This window comes from Crotalus tigris, unplaced genomic scaffold (genome assembly GCF_016545835.1).
Source record: "Crotalus tigris isolate CLP2741 ecotype Arizona unplaced genomic scaffold, ASM1654583v1 scf7180000017576.4783729, whole genome shotgun sequence".
Lineage (NCBI taxonomy): Eukaryota > Metazoa > Chordata > Lepidosauria > Squamata > Viperidae > Crotalus > Crotalus tigris.
In genome coordinates, this window is record NW_024096487.1 from 4,255,871 (window position 1) to 4,283,214 (window position 27,344).

Here is a 27,344-nt window from a genome sequence, read left to right on the forward strand (position 1 = left end):
GGAGTTGTTTATTAGCTTTAAAAACCTGCATGGCATGGGTCCAGGTTAATTAATGAACCCTCTCAGTCCACTGGGATTGGCCTGCCCCATCCATGCCAGCAGAACAGGCATGCTGCAGAACCCATCAGTCAAGGAATCTCAGTTGGCTGGACCCAGGAGAATGAATTTCTCTGCTGTGGCTCCTACCCTTTGGAAGATCTTATCCCCAAAGTTGAGATTGGCTCCCACTCTTCTCACCTTCCATAAGGGCCTGAAGACCTGGCTCTGCCAGCTACAGATCCTCCCAAGGGCAGAGCATCACCCTGGAGGTGGTTGATGAATTAAAGAATAATCCCTTCTTCCCTCATACATCCTGCTTCTTCCCATCTTTTAATTGTAACTTTACTTTTGGCTGTAATTCTATTTTTATTGTTTTTATAAATATTTAGCCTTTATGATTTAATTCCTTTTTTTGATACTGTCAGCTGCCCAGACTTGCTTTGAAGCAAAATGGGCAGGAAAACATATGTAACAAACAAACAAACAAGTATATCTAAAGTACCTAGAGCATGCTTCTACCTGAGGGACAAAGTTGCTAGTATTCATTCCCAGTTGGAAACCCAAGTATGGTGCAGTCTGTTTGAGATGCCCAGGGGAAGATCTTGCCCATTTATCTGGGAACAGTTTGATCCTGTTGGGCCCGATAAAGTGGATAGGGTCTTTAATGCTATTAGTGCATCCACCTGTCAATTAGATCATTGACCCGCCTGGTTGTGAAAACCCCCAAGATGATGACTGCCAGGTGGACTGAAACAGAGATAAATTCTTCACTGCAGGAGGGGACATTTCTGGGGCCTTTTAAGGAGGCCCTGGTTCGCTCCCTTCTTAGAAAAACATCACCTTATCCCACCTGCCTGGATAATTTCCATCCAGTTTCCCATCTTCACTTAAAAAGGAAGGTGGTAAAAGAGCTGATTGATTGGCATCTCCAGAGGATCTTGGAGATTATCTAGATCCCTTCCAGTCAATATTCAGGCCCAGGAAAAGAAACAGCAGATCTATGGTGAGAGCAGGGTTGGGACAGTGCAACCATCCTTGTTCTCCTTAACCTCTTGTCAGACTTTAATAACATTAACCTTGGTATCCTTTTGGGCCAGCCTCAGGGTTTGGGGCTGGGCAGCACAGTATTGCACTGGCTTGGCTCCTTTCTCCAAGGCTGATCCAAATCAGTGCTGATAAGGAGTGAGAGATCCAGCACACAACTGTTCTTTTGTAGCATGCCACAGAGCTCAGTACTCTCTCCACTCCTTTTTAACATCTACATAAAACTGCTGGGGAAGGTCATTTGCAATCTTGGGTTGAGTTTTGATGGGTCATCAGTATGGTGATTATATTCAACTTTATATCTCCACCCCTGGGGATCCAAGTGATGCCTGCACTGCCCTCTCACTGTGTCTGAAGGCTGTGGGGTCCTGGATGGGGGGAACAACTGGATTTGGCTGAACCTTGGCATGACCAAATGGCTTTGGGTGCATGGAGCTTCAATATCTGGGACTTCACTGGCTGCTGGTTTGCTTCCTGTTGCAATGCAAGGAGTTGGTTATTACCTTTAAAACCCTGCATAGGTCCAGGTTACGACAATGCTGAACAATGTGACCTATGACCTATCCTCAAAGTTATGATAGTTGCACTGTGACTGGGATTTAGGTGCTTCGCAACTGGCTCACATTTATCATGGCTGCAGTGTCCCACGGTCTTGTGATCCTGACTTGTAATGAGCCCAGCCAGCCTACAAAAAGCTTTGCTTAAACATTGCGATAAAAAGTGAGTCACGAAACATATTGTGGTTGTGAGAATATGGAACAATATTGAAAAGGGAAAGAAAAAAAATCTCTCAAAAGATTTATTATGTATGCATCTTTTTTGTCCCTATTGGGACAATGAAGGAATTCATACATGTTACACTAAAGATGGTAGTGATGGTGTGGTTGGACAATTCATGAATGTTATGAAAATAGTTATCTTTTGTTTCCCTTTTAGAGCATGCTCAGTGGTGGAGGTGGAGAGGTAAGTAGCTTTTTTATTTTGTGCTATTCTGAATGCTCTTCCATTTGAACAAGCACCCCTTTTATCTTTTTCCACCTACACCAGAAGCATATGTAAAGTCCCCAGAGCATACTCTTACCTGATGGATGAGGTTGCTAATATTTGTTCCCAGTTGGAAACCCAAGCATGGTGCAGTCCGTGTGAGATACATGTGGGAAGATCTTGCCCAGTTATTTGGGAACAGTTTGATCCTGTTGGACCCAATGAAATGGATAGAGTCTTTAATGCTATTAGTGCATCCACCTGTCAAATAGATCAGTGACCTGGCTGGTTGGAGAAAGCCCTCTGGATGATGACTGCCAGGTGGATTCAAGCAGATATAAATTCTTCACTGCAAGAGGGGACATTTCTGGACCCTTTCGGGTGCAATTGGAGGAGTTGGTTATTACTTTCAAAAACCTGCATGGCATGGGTCTAGGTTAATAAATGAAGCATCTCAGTCCACTAGGATTGGCCTGCCCCATCCATGCCGGCAGAGCAGGCATGCTGCAGAACCCATCAGTCAGGGAATCTCAGTTGGCCGGACCCAGGAGAATGAATTTCTCTGCTGTGGCTCCTACCCTCTTGAAGATCTTATCCCCGAAGATGAGATTGGCTCCCACTCTTCTAACCTTCCATAAGGGCCTGAAGACCTGGCTCTGCCAGCTGCAGATACTCCCAAGGGCAGAGCATCACCCTGGAGGTGGTTGATGAATTAAAGAATAATCCCTTCTTCCTGCCACACATCCTGCTTCTTCCCCATTTTTTAATTGTAACTTTACTTTTGGTTGTAATTCTATTTTTATTGTTTTTATAAATATTTAGCCTTTATGATTTAATTGCTTTTTTGATATTGTCAGCTGCCCAGACTTGCTTTGAAGCAAAATGGGCAGGAAAACATATGCAACAAACAAACAAACACATAAATAAACCCCTTAGAAATAGATTTAGCACCACATTGGGTTGAAAATTCCTCCTGGGGACTGAGCAGCAAAAGGGGGAATTCAGATATTGACCATGGATGTGCACGTGGGGAATGTGACAGATGACACGAGAGAGGATGATGTTACTTTGTGGTGGTGAATTGTGTCAGTAAGGAAGTAATTTCACAATTTAGGTGATTATATGATAGTATGGGCAACATTGTTTTTGCACCTTCAGGAGGTGTTGATGCCCCTTATCTCCCCGAAGTGCAGGGTTGAACCTCATTTTCCTGCATCATACCCTATGCAATCATACAACATCTCCTGTGGATTTCAGGACCCCTTTGCTTTCCTATGATAGGTAGTCCTCAATGCAGGTTGAATAGGATTGATGACACATGGACCTAAGCACAAGTTTCCATTTCTGCTTCTGCTATTCTGTTTTGAACCACAGTTACCTTCCAGAAGGGCTCCATTTTACTTGAACAAACAACAGAGGCCCAGGTTCACAAACATGCCAAAAACCTTAACCACAACAACATAGTTTCAAAAGCATCCATAATCCTGGATGATTTTTTTTCTCCTTTTTTGCAGGACGGCCAATCTAGTGGTGGAATGTTGGGTTTATTAGGGGTGAGTCAGTATACCTTTAATGCTTCTTATTTTCATTATATTTGCAATGTTATTCTTTGTGTAGATAACCACAGCCACCTCTTGAGAGCCAGTCTCCTGAAACATCTGATATTGCAGGAACAATTCTAGCAGGAATTTGGCTATTGTAAGGAATGTTGAAAGGATAAAGTTTGTAGAGAGCTATGGATATGAGCATGGGGAAGCTAGGCAGAGATGGCTGTTGGAAAAACACATTTTAATCTCAGGAAACTGGAAGCATGAGAAAAAAGCTGAGAGTTATTCTTGCCCAATTCATTAGAGGATCATAGGGAGGGAGTGAAACTTCCAAACTTCTTGGGGTAACAAATCCCTGCACCTCTTTTTTCACATCTTGCCATTTGCCCTCTGAATATCTCTTTTGGATATGCCGATTCTTAATTTCTTCTTTGTTTCTCAAAGGAACCCCACTATTGCCCTAGCTTGCGGTCTATATGAAGACATTCATGAGGACTCAGGATCGCCTGGTCTATTTTGGGTCTTCTTCTGAGATGAGATTCTTCTCTGACATTTCAAAGACCACTTTGCTTCTCATAGCTGCACAAGAAATCTCGATGGATAGTGATGTTCAGAGGCAATTGTTTGTTTATACAGCAATCACTCTGTAATTTTCTAACTTACTTGGAGAGTAGAAGGAGATGGAGGTGGAGGAAGAATAGGAGAGAGGGACGATGTAAGGGACTATGTAAAATTGCCAAATATGAACTGCCAAAACAGACAAATGCAGGAAAAAAAACAGGAGAAGAAACAGCAGATCTATGGTGAGAACAGGATTGGGACAGTGCAACCATCCTTGTTCTCCTTAACCTCTCGTCAGCCTTTAATAACAGCTGCTGTCGCCAAGCAGCTTGTATTCAACAAGCGAGCTGTGAAGAAGTGGGGGAGGAAGGCTACGCTATGGGGGAAGCGGCGGGGGGAGGAAAAGCCCTTACTTAGATGCCCCCTGTGAAACAGTCGTTCGACACCCCAAAGGGGTCGCGACCCACAGGTTGAGAACCACTGGTCTATATAAAGCTGCTGGGGGAGGTCATTTGCAATCATGGGTTGAGTGTTGATGGGTCATCAGTATGCTGATTATATTCAACTTTATATCTCCACCCCTGGGGATCCAAGTGATGCTTGCGCTGCCCTCTCTCTGTGTCTTGAGGCTGTGGGGTCCTGGAGGGGGGAACATCTGGTTTTGGCTGAACCTTGGCATGACCAAATGGCTTTAGGTGCATGGAGCTTCAATATCTGGGACTTCACTGGCTGCTGGTTTGCTTCCTGTTGCAATGCAAGGAGTTGGTTATTACCTTTAAAACCCTGCATGGCATGGGTCCAGGTTATGACAATGCTGAACAACATGACCTATGACCTATCCTCAAAGTTATGATAGTTGCACTGTGACTGGGATTTAGGTGCTTGGCAACTGGCTCACATTTATCACGGCTGCCGTATTCCGCAGTCGTGTGATCCTGACTTGCAATGTGCCCAGCCAGCCTACAAAAAGAAAAGTCAATGGGGGAAGCTTTGCTTAATGATTGCGATAAAAAAGTGAGTCACGAAACATATTGTGGTTTTAAGAATATGGAACAATATTGGCCAAAGCCAAGTCCTGCAGCTGTTCTTCATATGTTTTAGTCTCCAGGTCTTTGATCATCTTAGTTGCTCTTCTTTGCATTTTTGATAAAGTCTCAACATCTTTTTTGTAATGTAGAGACCAAAACAGGTTGTAGTATTCCAGGAGTAGCAGAATCTAAATTTGGAGATTTATTTTGGAGCATTTCCTGTTTATTTGCGAGTGTCCTGGGTATGACTCAGATGTAATGGCCATCCACTATAAAAAGCCCTAGATTGCATACAACATTCAAATATACAATTGAAAGAACAGAAAGCATGAAATGAATCATAATAACAAGGTATGAGAGGGTCCACACAGCATAACAAAGCCAGGATTTTATTTTTTATCTTTCTTACAGAACTTACCTGGAGTACTTAGTAGCCTAACATCAGTAAGTCGATATTCATTTAACATCTCTAATTCCCTTGAAGTCTTTTCTGTTATTCCTTTTGCATGTAACCACAGCCACCCACTTGAGACTCACTCCTTTGAAGCATCGCCTGAAATTCCAGGAGTAATTCCAATAGGAATGTAGTTATTGTTAGGAATATTTAAAGGATACCCTGATGCCCCTTGTCTCCCCAGAGGACAGGATTGAACCTCATTTTCATACATCATAATTTCCATGCATCATACCATTTGACCATTTGCAATCATATCTCCTGTGGATTTCAAGACTCCTATTTGTTTTATAATAGGCTGGATTTCACAAGGACCTCATCCCCACTTCTTGGTATAATATACTAGCATTGATTACAGTAGCATTGTACAATAGCCTATTATTCTTGTTAGTATTGCTCTATAGGCTTGTGGATAAGCTGATCTTCAAATAAACACTCTTTTGAATTTTTAACCAAATTACCATAAAAACTGTGAAAGTTGAGTGATCAGCTGAAATATTCTCAGTCAATGGGGGAAGCTTTGCTTAATGATTGCGATAAAAAAGTGAGTCACGAAATATATTGTGGTTGTGAGAATATGAACCATATTGAAAAGGGAAATAAAAAAAATCTCTCAAAAGATTTAATATATATGCATCTTTTTGGTCCCTATTACTGCACGTTGTGTGAAAGACTGCATTCTATATCCGGACAATGAAGGAATTCATATATGTTACACTAAAGATGGTAGTGATGGTGTGGTTGGAGAAGTCATGAATTTTACAACAATAGTTATCTTTTGTTTCCCTTTTAGGGTGGTGCAGGTGGACAGGTAAGTAGCCTTTTTTTTCATTTTGTGCTATTCTGAATGCTCTTCCATCTGAACAAGCACCCCTTTTATCTTTTCCCACCTACACCAAAAGTATACCTAAAGTACCCAGAGTATACCTCTACCTGAGGGACAAAGTTTCTAGTATTCGTTCCCAGTTGGAAACACAAGCATGGTGCAGGATCGTGTGATATGCCCAGGGGAAGATCTTGCCCAATTATTTGGGAACAGTTTGATCCTGTTGGATCCAATGAAGGGGATAGAGTCTTTAATGCTATTAGTGCACCCACCTGTCAATTAGATCATTGACCCATCTGGTTGTGAAAGCCCCCAGGATGATGACTGCCAGGTGGATTCAAGCATAGATAAATTCTTCACTTCAAGAGGGGACATTTCTGGACCCCTTTGGGTGCAATTGGAGGAGTTGTTTATTAGCTTTAAAAACCTGCATGGCATGGGTCCAGGTTAATTAATGAACCCTCTCAGTCCACTGGGATTGGCCTGCCCCATCCATGCCAGCAGAACAGGCATGCTGCAGAACCCATCAGTCAAGGAATCTCAGTTGGCTGGACCCAGGAGAATGAATTTCTCTGCTGTGGCTCCTACCCTTTGGAAGATCTTATCCCCAAAGTTGAGATTGGCTCCCACTCTTCTCACCTTCCATAAGGGCCTGAAGACCTGGCTCTGCCAGCTACAGATCCTCCCAAGGGCAGAGCATCACCCTGGAGGTGGTTGATGAATTAAAGAATAATCCCTTCTTCCCTCATACATCCTGCTTCTTCCCATCTTTTAATTGTAACTTTACTTTTGGCTGTAATTCTATTTTTATTGTTTTTATAAATATTTAGCCTTTATGATTTAATTCCTTTTTTTGATACTGTCAGCTGCCCAGACTTGCTTTGAAGCAAAATGGGCAGGAAAACATATGTAACAAACAAACAAACAAGTATATCTAAAGTACCTAGAGCATGCTTCTACCTGAGGGACAAAGTTGCTAGTATTCATTCCCAGTTGGAAACCCAAGTATGGTGCAGTCTGTTTGAGATGCCCAGGGGAAGATCTTGCCCATTTATCTGGGAACAGTTTGATCCTGTTGGGCCCGATAAAGTGGATAGGGTCTTTAATGCTATTAGTGCATCCACCTGTCAATTAGATCATTGACCCGCCTGGTTGTGAAAACCCCCAAGATGATGACTGCCAGGTGGACTGAAACAGAGATAAATTCTTCACTGCAGGAGGGGACATTTCTGGGGCCTTTTAAGGAGGCCCTGGTTCGCTCCCTTCTTAGAAAAACATCACCTTATCCCACCTGCCTGGATAATTTCCATCCAGTTTCCCATCTTCACTTAAAAAGGAAGGTGGTAAAAGAGCTGATTGATTGGCATCTCCAGAGGATCTTGGAGATTATCTAGATCCCTTCCAGTCAATATTCAGGCCCAGGAAAAGAAACAGCAGATCTATGGTGAGAGCAGGGTTGGGACAGTGCAACCATCCTTGTTCTCCTTAACCTCTTGTCAGACTTTAATAACATTAACCTTGGTATCCTTTTGGGCCAGCCTCAGGGTTTGGGGCTGGGCAGCACAGTATTGCACTGGCTTGGCTCCTTTCTCCAAGGCTGATCCAAATCAGTGCTGATAAGGAGTGAGAGGTCCAGCACACAACTGTTCTTTTGTAGCATGCCACAGAGCTCAGTACTCTCTCCACTCCTTTTTAACATCTACATAAAACTGCTGGGGAAGGTCATTTGCAATCTTGGGTTGAGTTTTGATGGGTCATCAGTATGGTGATTATATTCAACTTTATATCTCCACCCCTGGGGATCCAAGTGATGCCTGCACTGCCCTCTCACTGTGTCTGAAGGCTGTGGGGTCCTGGATGGGGGGAACAACTGGATTTGGCTGAACCTTGGCATGACCAAATGGCTTTGGGTGCATGGAGCTTCAATATCTGGGACTTCACTGGCTGCTGGTTTGCTTCCTGTTGCAATGCAAGGAGTTGGTTATTACCTTTAAAACCCTGCATAGGTCCAGGTTACGACAATGCTGAACAATGTGACCTATGACCTATCCTCAAAGTTATGATAGTTGCACTGTGACTGGGATTTAGGTGCTTCGCAACTGGCTCACATTTATCATGGCTGCAGTGTCCCACGGTCTTGTGATCCTGACTTGTAATGAGCCCAGCCAGCCTACAAAAAGCTTTGCTTAAACATTGCGATAAAAAGTGAGTCACGAAACATATTGTGGTTGTGAGAATATGGAACAATATTGAAAAGGGAAAGAAAAAAAATCTCTCAAAAGATTTATTATGTATGCATCTTTTTGGTCCCTATTGGGACAATGAAGGAATTCATACATGTTACACTAAAGATGGTAGTGATGGTGTGGTTGGACAATTCATGAATGTTATGAAAATAGTTATCTTTTGTTTCCCTTTTAGAGCATGCTCAGTGGTGGAGGTGGAGAGGTAAGTAGCTTTTTTATTTTGTGCTATTCTGAATGCTCTTCCATTTGAACAAGCACCCCTTTTATCTTTTTCCACCTACACCAGAAGCATATGTAAAGTCCCCAGAGCATACTCTTACCTGATGGATGAGGTTGCTAATATTTGTTCCCAGTTGGAAACCCAAGCATGGTGCAGTCCGTGTGAGATACATGTGGGAAGATCTTGCCCAGTTATTTGGGAACAGTTTGATCCTGTTGGACCCAATGAAATGGATAGAGTCTTTAATGCTATTAGTGCATCCACCTGTCAAATAGATCAGTGACCTGGCTGGTTGGAGAAAGCCCTCTGGATGATGACTGCCAGGTGGATTCAAGCAGATATAAATTCTTCACTGCAAGAGGGGACATTTCTGGACCCTTTCGGGTGCAATTGGAGGAGTTGGTTATTACTTTCAAAAACCTGCATGGCATGGGTCTAGGTTAATAAATGAAGCATCTCAGTCCACTAGGATTGGCCTGCCCCATCCATGCCGGCAGAGCAGGCATGCTGCAGAACCCATCAGTCAGGGAATCTCAGTTGGCCGGACCCAGGAGAATGAATTTCTCTGCTGTGGCTCCTACCCTCTTGAAGATCTTATCCCCGAAGATGAGATTGGCTCCCGCTCTTCTAACCTTCCATAAGGGCCTGAAGACCTGGCTCTGCCAGCTGCAGATACTCCCAAGGGCAGAGCATCACCCTGGAGGTGGTTGATGAATTAAAGAATAATCCCTTCTTCCTGCCACACATCCTGCTTCTTCCCCATTTTTTAATTGTAACTTTACTTTTGGTTGTAATTCTATTTTTATTGTTTTTATAAATATTTAGCCTTTATGATTTAATTGCTTTTTTGACGTTGTCAGCTTCCCAGACTAGGTTTGAAGCAAGAGGGGCAGCAAATATATGTAACAAACAAACAAATAAACAAACAAGCAAACCCCTTACAAATAGATTTAGCGCCACATTGGGTTGAAAATTCCTCCTGGGGACTGAGCAGCAAAAGGTGGAATTCAGATATTGACCATAGATGTGCACGTGGGTAATGTGACAGATGACACGAGAGAGGATGATGTTTTTTTGTGGTGGTGAATTGTGTCAGTAAGGAAGTAATTTCACCATTTAGGTGATTATACGATAGTATGGGCAACATTGTTTTTGCACCTTCAGGAGGTGTTGATGCCCCTTATCTCCCCGAAGTGCAGGGTTGAACCTCATTTTCATGCATCATACCCTATGCAATCTTACAACATCTCCTGTAGATTTCAGGACCCCTTTGCTTTCCTATGATAGGTAGTCCTCAATGCAGGTTGAATAGGATTGATGACACATGGACCTAAGCACATGTTTCCATTTCTGCTTCTGCTATTCTGTTTTGAACCACAGTTACCTTCCAGAAGGGCTCCATTTTACTTGAACAAACAACAGAGGCCCAGGTTCACAAACATGCCAAAAACCTTAACCACAACAACATAGTTTCAAAACCATCCATAATCCTGGATGATTTTTTTTCCTCCTTTTTTGCAGAATGGCCAATCTGGTGGTGGAATGTTGGATTTATTAGGGGTGAATCAATATACATTTAATGCTTCTTATTTTCATGATATTTGCAATGTTATTCTTTGTGTACATAACCACAGCCACCTCTTGAGAGCCAGTCCCATGAAACATCTGATATTGCAGGAATTCTAGCAGGAATTTGACTATTGTAAGGAATGTTGAAAGGATAAAGTTTGTAGAGAGCTATGGATATGAGCATGGGGAAGCTAGGCAGAGATGGCTGTTGGAAAAACACATTTTAATCTCAGGAAACTGGAAGCATGAGAAAAAAGCTGAGAGTTATTCTTGCCCAATTCATTAGAGGATCATAGGGAGGGAGTGAAACTTCCAAACTTCTTGGGGTAACAAATCCCTGCACCTCTTTTTTCACATCTTGCCATTTGCCCTCTGAATATCTCTTTTGGATATGCCGATTCCTAATTTCTTCTTTGTTTCCCAAGGGAACCCCACTATTCCCCTAGCTTGCGGTCTATATGAAGACATTCATGAGGACTCAGGATCGCCTGGTCCATTTTGGGTCTTCTTCTGAGATGAGATTCTTCTCTGACATTTCAAAGACCACTTTGCTTCTCATAGCTGCACAAGAAATCTCGATGGATAGTGATGTTCAGAGGCAATTGTTTGTTTATACAGCAATCACTCTGTAATTTGCTAACTTACTTGGAGAGTAGAAGGAGATGGAGGTGGAGGAAGAATAGGAGAGAGGGACGATGTAAGTGACTATGTAAAATTGCCAAATATGAACTGCCAAAACAGACAAATGCAGGAAAAGAAACAGGAGAAGAAATAGCAGATCTATGGTGAGAGCAGGATTGGGACAGTGCAACCATCCTTGTTCTCCTTAACCTCTCGTCAGCCTTTAATAACAGTTGCCGTCACCAAGCAGTTTTTTTTTTTCAACAAGCAAGTGAGCTGTGAAGAAGTGGGGGAGGAAGGCGATGCCATGGGGGAAGCAGTGGGGGGAGGAAAAGCCCTTTCTTAGATGCCCAAAGGGGTCGCGACCCACAGGTAGAGAACCGCTGGTCTATATAAAGCTGCTGGGGGAGGTCATTTGCAATCTTGGGTTGAGTTTTGATGGGTCATCAGTATGGTGATTATATTCAACTTTATATCTCCACCCCTGGGGATCCAAGTGATGCTTGCGCTGCCCTCTCACTGTGCCTGGAGGCTGTGGGGGTCCTGGAGGGGGGAACAACTGGTTTTGGCTGAACCTTGGCATGACCAAATGGCTTTGGGTGCATGGAGCTTCAATATGTGGGACTTCACTGGCTTCTGGTTTGCTTCCTGTTGCAATGCTAGGAGTTGGTTGTTACCTTTAAAACCCTGCATGGCATGGGCCCAGGTTACGACAATGCTGAATAAGGAGTCCTATGACCTATCCTCAAAGTTATGATAGTTGAACTGTGACTAGGATTTAGGTGCTTGACATCTGGCTCACATTTATCATGGCTGCAGTGTCCCGCGGTTGTGTGATCCTTACTTGCAATGTGCCCAGCCAGCATACAACAAGCAAAGTCAATGGGGGAAGCTTTGCGTCATGATTGCGATAAAAAAGTGAGTCATGAAACATATTGTGGTTGTGAGAATATGGAACGATATTGAAAAGGGAAAGAAAAAAATCTCTAAAATATTTAATATATATGCATCTTTTTGGTCCCTATTACTGCACGGTATGTGAAAGACCGCATTCTATATCTGGACAATGAAGGAATTCATACATGTTACACTAAAGATGGTAGTGATGGTGTGGTTGGAGAAGTGAGAGCAGGATTGGGACAGTGCAACCATCCTTGTTCTCCTTAACCTCTCGTCAGCCTTTAATAACAGCTGCTGTCGCCAAGCAGCTTGTATTCAACAAGCGAGCTGTGAAGAAGTGGGGGAGGAAGGCTACGCTATGGGGGAAGCGGCGGGGGGAGGAAAAGCCCTTACTTAGATGCCCCCTGTGAAACAGTCGTTCGACACCCCAAAGGGGTCGCGACCCACAGGTTGAGAACCACTGGTCTATATAAAGCTGCTGGGGGAGGTCATTTGCAATCATGGGTTGAGTGTTGATGGGTCATCAGTATGCTGATTATATTCAACTTTATATCTCCACCCCTGGGGATCCAAGTGATGCTTGCGCTGCCCTCTCTCTGTGTCTTGAGGCTGTGGGGTCCTGGAGGGGGGAACATCTGGTTTTGGCTGAACCTTGGCATGACCAAATGGCTTTAGGTGCATGGAGCTTCAATATCTGGGACTTCACTGGCTGCTGGTTTGCTTCCTGTTGCAATGCAAGGAGTTGGTTATTACCTTTAAAACCCTGCATGGCATGGGTCCAGGTTATGACAATGCTGAACAACATGACCTATGACCTATCCTCAAAGTTATGATAGTTGCACTGTGACTGGGATTTAGGTGCTTGGCAACTGGCTCACATTTATCACGGCTGCAGTATTCCGCAGTCGTGTGATCCTGACTTGCAATGTGCCCAGCCAGCCTACAAAAAGAAAAGTCAATGGGGGAAGCTTTGCTTAATGATTGCGATAAAAAAGTGAGTCACGAAACATATTGTGGTTTTAAGAATATGGAACAATATTGGCCAAAGCCAAGTCCTGCAGCTGTTCTTCATATGTTTTAGTCTCCAGGTCTTTGATCATCTTAGTTGCTCTTCTTTGCATTTTTGATAAAGTCTCAACATCTTTTTTGTAATGTAGAGACCAAAACAGGTTGTAGTATTCCAGGAGTAGCAGAATCTAAATTTGGAGATTTATTTTGGAGCATTTCCTGTTTATTTGCGAGTGTCCTGGGTATGACTCAGATGTAATGGCCATCCACTATAAAAAGCCCTAGATTGCATACAACATTCAAATATACAATTGAAAGAACAGAAAGCATGAAATGAATCATAATAACAAGGTATGAGAGGGTCCACACAGCATAACAAAGCCAGGATTTTATTTTTTATCTTTCTTACAGAACTTACCTGGAGTACTTAGTAGCCTAACATCAGTAAGTCGATATTCATTTAACATCTCTAATTCCCTTGAAGTCTTTTCTGTTATTCCTTTTGCATGTAACCACAGCCACCCACTTGAGACTCACTCCTTTGAAGCATCGCCTGAAATTCCAGGAGTAATTCCAATAGGAATGTAGTTATTGTTAGGAATATTTAAAGGATACCCTGATGCCCCTTGTCTCCCCAGAGGACAGGATTGAACCTCATTTTCATACATCATAATTTCCATGCATCATACCATTTGACCATTTGCAATCATATCTCCTGTGGATTTCAAGACTCCTATTTGTTTTATAATAGGCTGGATTTCACAAGGACCTCATCCCCACTTCTTGGTATAATATACTAGCATTGATTACAGTAGCATTGTACAATAGCCTATTATTCTTGTTAGTATTGCTCTATAGGCTTGTGGATAAGCTGATCTTCAAATAAACACTCTTTTGAATTTTTAACCAAATTACCATAAAAACTGTGAAAGTTGAGTGATCAGCTGAAATATTCTCAGTCAATGGGGGAAGCTTTGCTTAATGATTGCGATAAAAAAGTGAGTCACGAAATATATTGTGGTTGTGAGAATATGAACCATATTGAAAAGGGAAATAAAAAAAATCTCTCAAAAGATTTAATATATATGCATCTTTTTGGTCCCTATTACTGCACGTTGTGTGAAAGACTGCATTCTATATCCGGACAATGAAGGAATTCATATATGTTACACTAAAGATGGTAGTGATGGTGTGGTTGGAGAAGTCATGAATTTTACAACAATAGTTATCTTTTGTTTCCCTTTTAGGGTGGTGCAGGTGGACAGGTAAGTAGCCTTTTTTTTCATTTTGTGCTATTCTGAATGCTCTTCCATCTGAACAAGCACCCCTTTTATCTTTTCCCACCTACACCAAAAGTATACCTAAAGTACCCAGAGTATACCTCTACCTGAGGGACAAAGTTTCTAGTATTCGTTCCCAGTTGGAAACACAAGCATGGTGCAGGATCGTGTGATATGCCCAGGGGAAGATCTTGCCCAATTATTTGGGAACAGTTTGATCCTGTTGGATCCAATGAAGGGGATAGAGTCTTTAATGCTATTAGTGCACCCACCTGTCAATTAGATCATTGACCCATCTGGTTGTGAAAGCCCCCAGGATGATGACTGCCAGGTGGATTCAAGCATAGATAAATTCTTCACTTCAAGAGGGGACATTTCTGGACCCCTTTGGGTGCAATTGGAGGAGTTGTTTATTAGCTTTAAAAACCTGCATGGCATGGGTCCAGGTTAATTAATGAACCCTCTCAGTCCACTGGGATTGGCCTGCCCCATCCATGCCAGCAGAACAGGCATGCTGCAGAACCCATCAGTCAAGGAATCTCAGTTGGCTGGACCCAGGAGAATGAATTTCTCTGCTGTGGCTCCTACCCTTTGGAAGATCTTATCCCCAAAGTTGAGATTGGCTCCCACTCTTCTCACCTTCCATAAGGGCCTGAAGACCTGGCTCTGCCAGCTACAGATCCTCCCAAGGGCAGAGCATCACCCTGGAGGTGGTTGATGAATTAAAGAATAATCCCTTCTTCCCTCATACATCCTGCTTCTTCCCATCTTTTAATTGTAACTTTACTTTTGGCTGTAATTCTATTTTTATTGTTTTTATAAATATTTAGCCTTTATGATTTAATTCCTTTTTTTGATACTGTCAGCTGCCCAGACTTGCTTTGAAGCAAAATGGGCAGGAAAACATATGTAACAAACAAACAAACAAGTATATCTAAAGTACCTAGAGCATGCTTCTACCTGAGGGACAAAGTTGCTAGTATTCATTCCCAGTTGGAAACCCAAGTATGGTGCAGTCTGTTTGAGATGCCCAGGGGAAGATCTTGCCCATTTATCTGGGAACAGTTTGATCCTGTTGGGCCCGATAAAGTGGATAGGGTCTTTAATGCTATTAGTGCATCCACCTGTCAATTAGATCATTGACCCGCCTGGTTGTGAAAACCCCCAAGATGATGACTGCCAGGTGGACTGAAACAGAGATAAATTCTTCACTGCAGGAGGGGACATTTCTGGGGCCTTTTAAGGAGGCCCTGGTTCGCTCCCTTCTTAGAAAAACATCACCTTATCCCACCTGCCTGGATAATTTCCATCCAGTTTCCCATCTTCACTTAAAAAGGAAGGTGGTAAAAGAGCTGATTGATTGGCATCTCCAGAGGATCTTGGAGATTATCTAGATCCCTTCCAGTCAATATTCAGGCCCAGGAAAAGAAACAGCAGATCTATGGTGAGAGCAGGGTTGGGACAGTGCAACCATCCTTGTTCTCCTTAACCTCTTGTCAGACTTTAATAACATTAACCTTGGTATCCTTTTGGGCCAGCCTCAGGGTTTGGGGCTGGGCAGCACAGTATTGCACTGGCTTGGCTCCTTTCTCCAAGGCTGATCCAAATCAGTGCTGATAAGGAGTGAGAGGTCCAGCACACAACTGTTCTTTTGTAGCATGCCACAGAGCTCAGTACTCTCTCCACTCCTTTTTAACATCTACATAAAACTGCTGGGGAAGGTCATTTGCAATCTTGGGTTGAGTTTTGATGGGTCATCAGTATGGTGATTATATTCAACTTTATATCTCCACCCCTGGGGATCCAAGTGATGCCTGCACTGCCCTCTCACTGTGTCTGAAGGCTGTGGGGTCCTGGATGGGGGGAACAACTGGATTTGGCTGAACCTTGGCATGACCAAATGGCTTTGGGTGCATGGAGCTTCAATATCTGGGACTTCACTGGCTGCTGGTTTGCTTCCTGTTGCAATGCAAGGAGTTGGTTATTACCTTTAAAACCCTGCATAGGTCCAGGTTACGACAATGCTGAACAATGTGACCTATGACCTATCCTCAAAGTTATGATAGTTGCACTGTGACTGGGATTTAGGTGCTTCGCAACTGGCTCACATTTATCATGGCTGCAGTGTCCCACGGTCTTGTGATCCTGACTTGTAATGAGCCCAGCCAGCCTACAAAAAGCTTTGCTTAAACATTGCGATAAAAAGTGAGTCACGAAACATATTGTGGTTGTGAGAATATGGAACAATATTGAAAAGGGAAAGAAAAAAAATCTCTCAAAAGATTTATTATGTATGCATCTTTTTTGTCCCTATTGGGACAATGAAGGAATTCATACATGTTACACTAAAGATGGTAGTGATGGTGTGGTTGGACAATTCATGAATGTTATGAAAATAGTTATCTTTTGTTTCCCTTTTAGAGCATGCTCAGTGGTGGAGGTGGAGAGGTAAGTAGCTTTTTTATTTTGTGCTATTCTGAATGCTCTTCCATTTGAACAAGCACCCCTTTTATCTTTTTCCACCTACACCAGAAGCATATGTAAAGTCCCCAGAGCATACTCTTACCTGATGGATGAGGTTGCTAATATTTGTTCCCAGTTGGAAACCCAAGCATGGTGCAGTCCGTGTGAGATACATGTGGGAAGATCTTGCCCAGTTATTTGGGAACAGTTTGATCCTGTTGGACCCAATGAAATGGATAGAGTCTTTAATGCTATTAGTGCATCCACCTGTCAAATAGATCAGTGACCTGGCTGGTTGGAGAAAGCCCTCTGGATGATGACTGCCAGGTGGATTCAAGCAGATATAAATTCTTCACTGCAAGAGGGGACATTTCTGGACCCTTTCGGGTGCAATTGGAGGAGTTGGTTATTACTTTCAAAAACCTGCATGGCATGGGTCTAGGTTAATAAATGAAGCATCTCAGTCCACTAGGATTGGCCTGCCCCATCCATGCCGGCAGAGCAGGCATGCTGCAGAACCCATCAGTCAGGGAATCTCAGTTGGCCGGACCCAGGAGAATGAATTTCTCTGCTGTGGCTCCTACCCTCTTGAAGATCTTATCCCCGAAGATGAGATTGGCTCCCGCTCTTCTAACCTTCCATAAGGGCCTGAAGACCTGGCTCTGCCAGCTGCAGATACTCCCAAGGGCAGAGCATCACCCTGGAGGTGGTTGATGAATTAAAGAATAATCCCTTCTTCCTGCCACACATCCTGCTTCTTCCCCATTTTTTAATTGTAACTTTACTTTTGGTTGTAATTCTATTTTTATTGTTTTTATAAATATTTAGCCTTTATGATTTAATTGCTTTTTTGACGTTGTCAGCTTCCCAGACTAGGTTTGAAGCAAGAGGGGCAGCAAATATATGTAACAAACAAACAAATAAACAAACAAGCAAACCCCTTACAAATAGATTTAGCGCCACATTGGGTTGAAAATTCCTCCTGGGGACTGAGCAGCAAAAGGTGGAATTCAGATATTGACCATAGATGTGCACGTGGGTAATGTGACAGATGACACGAGAGAGGATGATGTTTTTTTGTGGTGGTGAATTGTGTCAGTAAGGAAGTAATTTCACCATTTAGGTGATTATACGATAGTATGGGCAACATTGTTTTTGCACCTTCAGGAGGTGTTGATGCCCCTTATCTCCCCGAAGTGCAGGGTTGAACCTCATTTTCATGCATCATACCCTATGCAATCTTACAACATCTCCTGTAGATTTCAGGACCCCTTTGCTTTCCTATGATAGGTAGTCCTCAATGCAGGTTGAATAGGATTGATGACACATGGACCTAAGCACATGTTTCCATTTCTGCTTCTGCTATTCTGTTTTGAACCACAGTTACCTTCCAGAAGGGCTCCATTTTACTTGAACAAACAACAGAGGCCCAGGTTCACAAACATGCCAAAAACCTTAACCACAACAACATAGTTTCAAAACCATCCATAATCCTGGATGATTTTTTTTCCTCCTTTTTTGCAGAATGGCCAATCTGGTGGTGGAATGTTGGATTTATTAGGGGTGAATCAATATACATTTAATGCTTCTTATTTTCATGATATTTGCAATGTTATTCTTTGTGTACATAACCACAGCCACCTCTTGAGAGCCAGTCCCATGAAACATCTGATATTGCAGGAATTCTAGCAGGAATTTGACTATTGTAAGGAATGTTGAAAGGATAAAGTTTGTAGAGAGCTATGGATATGAGCATGGGGAAGCTAGGCAGAGATGGCTGTTGGAAAAACACATTTTAATCTCAGGAAACTGGAAGCATGAGAAAAAAGCTGAGAGTTATTCTTGCCCAATTCATTAGAGGATCATAGGGAGGGAGTGAAACTTCCAAACTTCTTGGGGTAACAAATCCCTGCACCTCTTTTTTCACATCTTGCCATTTGCCCTCTGAATATCTCTTTTGGATATGCCGATTCCTAATTTCTTCTTTGTTTCCCAAGGGAACCCCACTATTCCCCTAGCTTGCGGTCTATATGAAGACATTCATGAGGACTCAGGATCGCCTGGTCCATTTTGGGTCTTCTTCTGAGATGAGATTCTTCTCTGACATTTCAAAGACCACTTTGCTTCTCATAGCTGCACAAGAAATCTCGATGGATAGTGATGTTCAGAGGCAATTGTTTGTTTATACAGCAATCACTCTGTAATTTGCTAACTTACTTGGAGAGTAGAAGGAGATGGAGGTGGAGGAAGAATAGGAGAGAGGGACGATGTAAGTGACTATGTAAAATTGCCAAATATGAACTGCCAAAACAGACAAATGCAGGAAAAGAAACAGGAGAAGAAATAGCAGATCTATGGTGAGAGCAGGATTGGGACAGTGCAACCATCCTTGTTCTCCTTAACCTCTCGTCAGCCTTTAATAACAGTTGCCGTCACCAAGCAGTTTTTTTTTTTCAACAAGCAAGTGAGCTGTGAAGAAGTGGGGGAGGAAGGCGATGCCATGGGGGAAGCAGTGGGGGGAGGAAAAGCCCTTTCTTAGATGCCCAAAGGGGTCGCGACCCACAGGTAGAGAACCGCTGGTCTATATAAAGCTGCTGGGGGAGGTCATTTGCAATCTTGGGTTGAGTTTTGATGGGTCATCAGTATGGTGATTATATTCAACTTTATATCTCCACCCCTGGGGATCCAAGTGATGCTTGCGCTGCCCTCTCACTGTGCCTGGAGGCTGTGGGGGTCCTGGAGGGGGGAACAACTGGTTTTGGCTGAACCTTGGCATGACCAAATGGCTTTGGGTGCATGGAGCTTCAATATGTGGGACTTCACTGGCTTCTGGTTTGCTTCCTGTTGCAATGCTAGGAGTTGGTTGTTACCTTTAAAACCCTGCATGGCATGGGCCCAGGTTACGACAATGCTGAATAAGGAGTCCTATGACCTATCCTCAAAGTTATGATAGTTGAACTGTGACTAGGATTTAGGTGCTTGACATCTGGCTCACATTTATCATGGCTGCAGTGTCCCGCGGTTGTGTGATCCTTACTTGCAATGTGCCCAGCCAGCATACAACAAGCAAAGTCAATGGGGGAAGCTTTGCGTCATGATTGCGATAAAAAAGTGAGTCATGAAACATATTGTGGTTGTGAGAATATGGAACGATATTGAAAAGGGAAAGAAAAAAATCTCTAAAATATTTAATATATATGCATCTTTTTGGTCCCTATTACTGCACGGTATGTGAAAGACCGCATTCTATATCTGGACAATGAAAGAATTCATACATGTTACACTAAAGATGGTAGTGATGGTGTGGTTGGAGAAGTCATGAATTTTACAACAATAGTTATCTTTTGTTTCCTTTTTAGGATGATGAAGGTAGACTGGTAAGTGGCCTTTTTTAAATTTTGTGCTATTCTGAATGCTCTTCCATCTGAACAAGCACCCCTTTTATCTTTTCCCACCTACACCAAAAGTATATCTAAAGTACCCAGAGCATACTCCTACCTGAGGGACAACATTGCTAGTATTTGTTCCCAGTTGGAAACCCAAGCATTGTACAGGTCCGTGTGAGATGCCTGGGGGAAGATCTTGCCCAGTTGTCTGGGAACAGTTTAATCCTGTTGGACCCAATGAAGTGATCCTATTAGTGCATCCACCTGTCAATTAGATCATTGACCCGCCTGGTTGTGAAAGCCCCCAGGATGATGGCTGCCAGGTGGATTGAAGCAGAGATAAATTCTTTAGTGCAGGAGGGGACATTTCTGGAGCCTTTTCAGGAGCCCCTGGTTTGATCCCTTCTTAGAAAAAACATCACTTGATCCCACCTGCCTGGATAATTTCCATCCAGTTTTCCATCTTCCCTTTCTAAGGAAGGTGATAAAAGAGCTGTTGATTGGCATCTCCAGAAGATCTTGGAGATTATCTAGATCCCTTCCAGTCAAGATTCAGGCTCAGGAATTTTAGCTAATAGACTTATGAGGGTGTTGAATCAATTAATACATATGGATCAAACGGGTTTTATAACTGGAAGGTATATGAAGAATAATGTTAGACAAATTATTAATTTAATAGAATATTTGGATAAAAACAACCAAGTTTCTGCAGGATTGATATTTTTAGACACTGAAAAAGGTTTTGATCAGTTAAATTGGCAATTTATGTTAAGATTAATTGAGGAAATGAATTTTGGAGAAAAAATTTTACAAGCTCTTCATGTTATTTATCAAAAACAAACGGCACAACTTATAGTCAATGGAGGTTTATCAGAGGTATTTTCAATTGAGAAGGGGACTAGACAGGGCTGTCCACTGTTACCATTGCTGTTTGTTTTAACTTTGGAAATTTTGCTGATTAAAATTCGGGAATCACAGCAAATAAAAGGAATAGAAGTTAATAAAAAAGAATATAAATTAAGGGCTTTTGCAGATGATTTGGTTGTTACTTTATCCCAACCAACTTATTCTGTAATGGAGTTGTTACAATTGATACATCAGTATGGACAAGTTTCGGGTTTTAAAATTAATAATAATAAGACTAAAATATTGCCTAAAAACATGACCAATTTGGATAAGGAGACCCTAGTTAGGCTGACAGATTTTGAGGTTGTTAATAAAGTAAAATATCTGGGGGTTATTTTATCTGCTTCCAATGCAAAATTGTACAAAAATAATTATGAAAGGCTGTGGGTTAAAATACAAAAGGATTTGGAAAATTGGAAGAAGCTGCAATTATTCCTATTGGGGAGAATTGCAGCGATTAAAATGAATGTTTTGCCAAAGCTTCTTTTTTTATTTTAAATGATACCTATCTTAAAGAATGAGGCTAACTTAAATGAATGGCAGAAAGGTATCAATAAATTTATTTGGGCAGGGAAAAAATCAAGAGTAAAACTTAAAATTATACAAGATATTCGTGAGAGAGGTGGACTCAAGGTACCGAACCTGAAATTGTATTATGATGCTGTGGTGTTAACATTAATTAGTGATTGGGTTAACTTAACAAATGTAGATGTACTCCTCCTGGAGGGATGGGATTTACTTTTTGGATGGCATGCCTATTTAACTTTTAATAAAAAGGTTGATAGGGTTTTTAAGTCTCACATTTTAAGAACTTCTTTACTTCGGGTTTGGAAAAAATATTATAGAAGTGATTCTAGAATTCCATTATTGGCTATCCCATGGCATGCGATAGAAGGGATAAGAAGAGGAGTTAAGATGGACAGTATTTCTTATACACAATTACTTAGATGGGATGGCAAAAATTGGCAACTAAAATCTATGGAAGACTTAATACAAGAAAATATTATTTATTCATGGTTTCAGTATAGACAACTATTGGAAAGGTGGAAGATAGGTTGCAATGTGGGTTTGCTCAGAGAGGATGAGAATTTGTTAAAACAAATAAAAGATCAAAGACGAACCCATATTAAAAGAATTTATGGGGTGTTAGTGCAATTGGATTCTGAAGCAGAACTAGTTAAAGATTGTATGGTTAAATGGGCACAAAACTTTGATGAATCGGTTCCATTAGATACTTGGGAGACTATTTGGGTGAGGAATGTTAAATTCACACAAGCTCAAAATCTACGGGAAAACTTTTATAAAATGTTTTATAGATGGCACCTTGATCCACAAAAAATGTCTCGCATGTATTCAAACTTGCAGCCTAAATGTTGGAGATGTGGTTGCTTGGATGCTACTTATTATCATATTTGGTGGTCATGTAAAAATATAAAAGCTTTTTGGATTAAGATATGGTGGAATATTCAAAGAATTTTTTAAAAAAGGATAAAATTTACTCCACAATTGTTTTTGCTGGGTATTGTTTCCGATTGTGACAGTAAAGAAACTATATTAATGTTAAATTTAATTACAGCGGCTAGGTTGTTAGTAGGGCAATGTTGGAAGAAGGAATCTTTGACTACTTTGCAAGAATGGTTTCTTAAAATTTCCTACTTAGCGGAAATGGCAAAGATTTTGGCTTTTTTGAAAGATCAATCGCAAGAGAAGTACCTCTTGGTATGGAAAAGATGGATACATTTTATACAATATAAATATGATATAAAAATATTATTTAGTTTTTGAATAATTTATATTTAAAGTTTAAGATTTTTTCTTTTTTTCCTCCTTTTTCTTTTCTTTTTCTCTTTTTGCTTTCTAAATGTGGGTGTTAAAGTATTTTATAATTTGTTTAATTATCGTAATCAAATTTGTATATGGTTTATTTGTGTTTAAAACTTTTTCTTTTAAATTTTAATTAAGCCTGTATTCAGCTCTGGGAATGTTGGGGGAGGGTTGGGGTGGGTTGGGAGGGTTTGGGGAAGGGAACTTTTTCGTAAAATTTTAAAAATTTTCAATAATAATTAAAAAAAAGATTCAGGCTCAGGAAAAGAAAAAGCAGATCTATGGTGAGAGCAGGATTGGGTTGGTGCAACCATCGTTGTTCTCCTTAACCTCTCGTCAGCCTTTAATAACATCAACCTAGGTATCCTTTTGGGCCAGCCTCAGGGTTTGGGGCTGGGCAGCACAGTATTGCACTGGCTTGGCTCCTTTCTCCAAGGCTGATCCAAATCATTGCTGATAGGGAGTGAGAGGTCCAGCACACAAATGTTCTTTTGTGGCATGCCACAGAGCTCAGTACTCTCTCCACTCTTTTTTAACATCTACATAAAACTGCTGGGGAAGGTCATTTGCCACCATGGGTTGAGTGTTGATGGGTCAACAGTACACTGATTATATTCAACTTTATATCTCCACCTCTGGTGATCCAAGTAATGCTTCCACTGCCCTCTCACTGTGTCTGAAGGCTGTGGGGTCCTGGATGGGGGGAACAACTGGATTTGGCTGAACCTTGGCATGACCAAATGGCTTTGGGTGCATGGAGCTTCAATATCTGGGACTTCACTGGCTGCTGGTTTGCTTCCTGTTGCAATGCAAGGAGTTGGTTATTACCTATAAAACCCTGCACAGCATGGGTCCAGGTTACGACAATGCTGAACAACATGACCTAGGACCTATCCTCAAATTTATGATAGTTGCACTGTGACTGGGATTTAGGTGCTTGGCAACTGTCTCACATTTATCATGGCTGCAGTGTCCCGCGGTCGTGTGAACCTGACTTGTAATGTGCCCGGCCAGCCTACAAAAAGCAAAGTCAATGAGGGAGGCTTTGCTTAAAGACTGCGATAAAAAGTGAGTCACGAAACATATTGTGGTTGTGAAAATATGGAACGATATTGAAAAGGGAAAGAAAAAAAAATCTCTCAAAAGATTTAATATATATGCATCTTTTTGGTCCCTATTACTGCATGTTGTGTGAAAGAACACATTCTATATTGGGACAATAAAGGAATTCATTTTACTTGAATAAACAGCAGAGGCCCAGGTTCACAAACGTGCGAAAAACATGAACCACAACCACATAGTTTCAAAAGCATCCAAAAGCATTCATTCTCATTCAGAGTAGAAGGAAGATGGAGGTGGACAAGGTACAGAATAGAATAGAGCTGGAAGGGATCTTCAAAGTCTTCTAGTCAAGCTCCCTTCCCTAGCAGGAGACCCTACACCATTTTAGACAAGTGACTGTCTAGTCTTTTCTTAAAAACCTCCAGTGATGGAATGCCCATGATTTCTGAAGGCAAGCTGTTCCACTGGTTGATTGTCCTCACTGTTAGGAAGTTTCTTCTTAGTACTAGGTTGCTTTCTCTTTGGTCAGTTTCCAACCATTGTTTCTTGTTCTGCCCTCTGGTGCTTTGGAGAATAGTTTGACGCCCTCTTCTTTGTGGCAGCCCCTGAAATACTGAAACACTGCTATCGTGTCATCCTTGTTTCTCCTTTTGTTTAGACTAGCCAAACCCAAGTCCTGCAGCCATTCTTCATATGTTTTAGTCTCTTCTCTGCCTTTTTTCTAAAGTCTCAAAATCTTTTTTGTAATGTAATCTTTTAATTGTAGCTTTACTTTTTGGTTGTAATTCCATTTTTATTGTTTTTATAAATATTTAGCCTTTATGATTTAATTGCTTCTTTGATGTTGTCAGCTGCCCAGACTTGCTTTGAAGCAAGAGGGACAGCAAACATATGAAACAAACAAACAAATAAACAAACCCCTTACAAATAGATTTAGTGCCACATTGGGTTGAAAATTCCTCCTGGGGACTGAGCAGCAGAAGGTGGAATTTAGATATTGACCATGGATGTGCACGTGGGGAATGTGACAGATGACACGAGGAAGGATGATGTTTCTTTGTGGTGGTGAATTGTGTCAGTAAGGAAGTAATTTCATTTTTTTATTATTTTAATTTTTTTAATTAATAATACAAAATTAAAAACATATTGGACATAGATATGACGTCATTGGTTCCATACATCTTCTGTCACTTTACAGTAAGAAAATAGGGCACGCTGACGTCTGGTGTTTTTTTATTTATTTTCTCTGTCTTGTCTTAAATATTTGTTTGTGCACACATTCATTCTACCCACATCATGTCTTCCGTACTTAATGTATAGAATTTTATGCATTTACACAGTATATTGAGCCATATGTTAACTAGATTTGGGCAGCAAACTAAGCTACAGAGAACTTAACCAAGGTGAATATTTGGTAGCTAAGGGCACTACATGATGAATATGCAGCTGCTGGAATTATCATTGATGTGATTAAGTTATGTGAAGCTGGCCTTTGTGTGACTCTCAGCCAAACAGCGAGACAATATGCTTATTATTTACAAGAAAGGAAAAGTAATAAAGAATTTACATGTGTGTGTTTTTTCTCCCAGGACAAATAGAATTTGAAAAAAATAGGTAAGTCCTCCACAGAAAAAAAGTGCAAATATTGTTTAAGGGGTTGACAAATGGTATCATTTCTAAGGTTCCAAACAATAATTTCTCCCTCTTTCCTCCCTTTTCTTCTCCATTAGAAGGTATCATTCTGAGCCAACATGAGCTTTTGGGACATGCATGTTCTCCAAAGTGGGTGCATGACTGTCCATGGGGAGAGCAATAAAGGGATTATGATGTCATGTATGTCATGACATCCTCACACAATATACATAATTTCTTATTTATGTGTAACAATATACATAATTTCTTCTCCATGTCTATCACCTGCGCACTCCAGGAAGTCTTTTTTGGAGACCAAATTCGATCTTACTGCAGTGTTTTTCAAACTTGGCAACTTAAGATGTGTGGACTTCAATTCCCAGAGTTTCCCAGCCAGCATGATGACTGGGGAATTCTGGGACTTGAAGTCCACACATTTTAAAGTGAAAAACACATCTTAAAAACATTGACTAGTACCTCCAGGGAGATACAAGAGAACCCAAAGAAACATTCCAGGAACAGCTTCTGAAACCAGACATAGATATTTTATTTGAATGTTCATGAGCTGTAACTCCCATCATCTGATGTATGGAATGGCTTGAGAGTTGTGAAATTCATTGAGATGAAGTAAGGAAGAAAAGAGGAAGCTTAGTTCTTTTCTGATGCAAATGGGATTCCTTGGAAGGAGAAGTACAAATACTTATTAATTAACAGATGCAATGCATTAAGAATCTGTGCTGATTCAATCAGAATTGTTAGTTTCAAGTGGTTCAGGCAGATTTTTTTTGTGTAGCTTGGTGACCACAACACAGCTCTATTCCTATAATCACTCCAGCAATTATCTTTTCAAAAGTTTCATTTAGTAATTATTTCCCTTTCTCTCACTTCCTTTCAACCTGAAACAAAAGAGAGGCCAAAACTGGAATAACGGAATTGATGGAAACATCTGAATATCCTGGAAAAGTCCAACAACATTCTTCGTAGCTCCAAAATGAACAAGGACATCCAATGATCCAGCTTACTCAGCGCTTGGTGGTGATGGTAGCAGTAGATACAGTATGTGGCATGAATTTAATTTGTGTCCTGTAGCAGAATAGTTTGCTGTCCTTGTTGTAGGAAAAACTTGTAAAATCAAAACAAATAAATCTCAATTGCACAAACATCACTTTTTTGATTTGCGTATATGAACAGCAGTTTTGATGCCAATGTTGTTGCAGATTGTGGTCCTAAGTATTGCCATAGAATATACTGTAACTAGACGTTAGATGCTACATCTTAAAAACATTGATTAGTATCTCCAGGGAGGTACAAGGGAGCCCCCCAAAATATTCTGAAATTAGACATAGACATTTTATTTAAATGTTCATGAGCTGTAACTCCCATCATCTGATGTATGGAATGGCTTGAGAGTTGTGAGAGTCATTGAGAATAAAGAAAGGAAGAAAAGGAGAAGATTAGTTATTAGATTACTTATGAAAATGGGATTCCTTGGAAGGAGAATTACAAGTGCTTATTAATTAACAGATGCAATGCATTAAGAATGCATTGTGCTGCTTGAATCATACTTCTTAGTCTCAAAAGTTCTGACGTTTTGCCTATCTTGGTGACCACAGCACAGCTCTCCTCCTATAATCACTCCGGCAATTGTCTTTACAAAACTCACAGAAATTTACACTGAAAATGTGGAAATATTGAAAATATCTAAATATGCTGGAAGATCCAACAGCATTCTCCATTTCTGCAA

General features: G+C 41.2%; 1 protein-coding gene across 40 annotated transcripts in view; it reads left to right on the forward strand.

Moving 5' to 3' along the window:
• Positions 1 to 26,762, forward strand: part of LOC120315382 (putative glycine-rich cell wall structural protein 1) — a 52,326-nt gene extending 25,564 nt beyond the window's left edge. For 21 of the 40 annotated variants that reach the window (XM_039359824.1, XM_039359746.1, XM_039359948.1 and 18 more), the window contains 9 exons: positions 2,020 to 2,046; positions 3,582 to 3,620; positions 5,615 to 5,647; positions 6,451 to 6,468; positions 8,905 to 8,931; positions 13,459 to 13,491; positions 14,295 to 14,312; positions 16,749 to 16,775; positions 18,315 to 19,958. In XM_039359824.1, coding sequence (XP_039215758.1) covers positions 2,020 to 2,046; positions 3,582 to 3,620; positions 5,615 to 5,647; positions 6,451 to 6,468; positions 8,905 to 8,931; positions 13,459 to 13,491; positions 14,295 to 14,312; positions 16,749 to 16,775; positions 18,315 to 18,479 — 387 coding nt within the window. In that variant the 3' untranslated portion in view covers positions 18,480 to 19,958. Of the gene's footprint in view, positions 1 to 2,019; positions 2,047 to 3,581; positions 3,621 to 5,614; positions 5,648 to 6,450; positions 6,469 to 8,904; positions 8,932 to 10,470; positions 12,115 to 13,458; positions 13,492 to 14,294; positions 14,313 to 16,748; positions 16,776 to 18,314; positions 19,959 to 20,149; positions 20,168 to 25,557; positions 25,583 to 26,508 lie in introns of those variants that run through there. The other 19 variants (XM_039359966.1, XM_039359751.1, XM_039359857.1 and 16 more) reach the window with 11 other exon arrangements.
• The last annotated feature ends 582 nt before the right edge of the window (positions 26,763 to 27,344 follow it).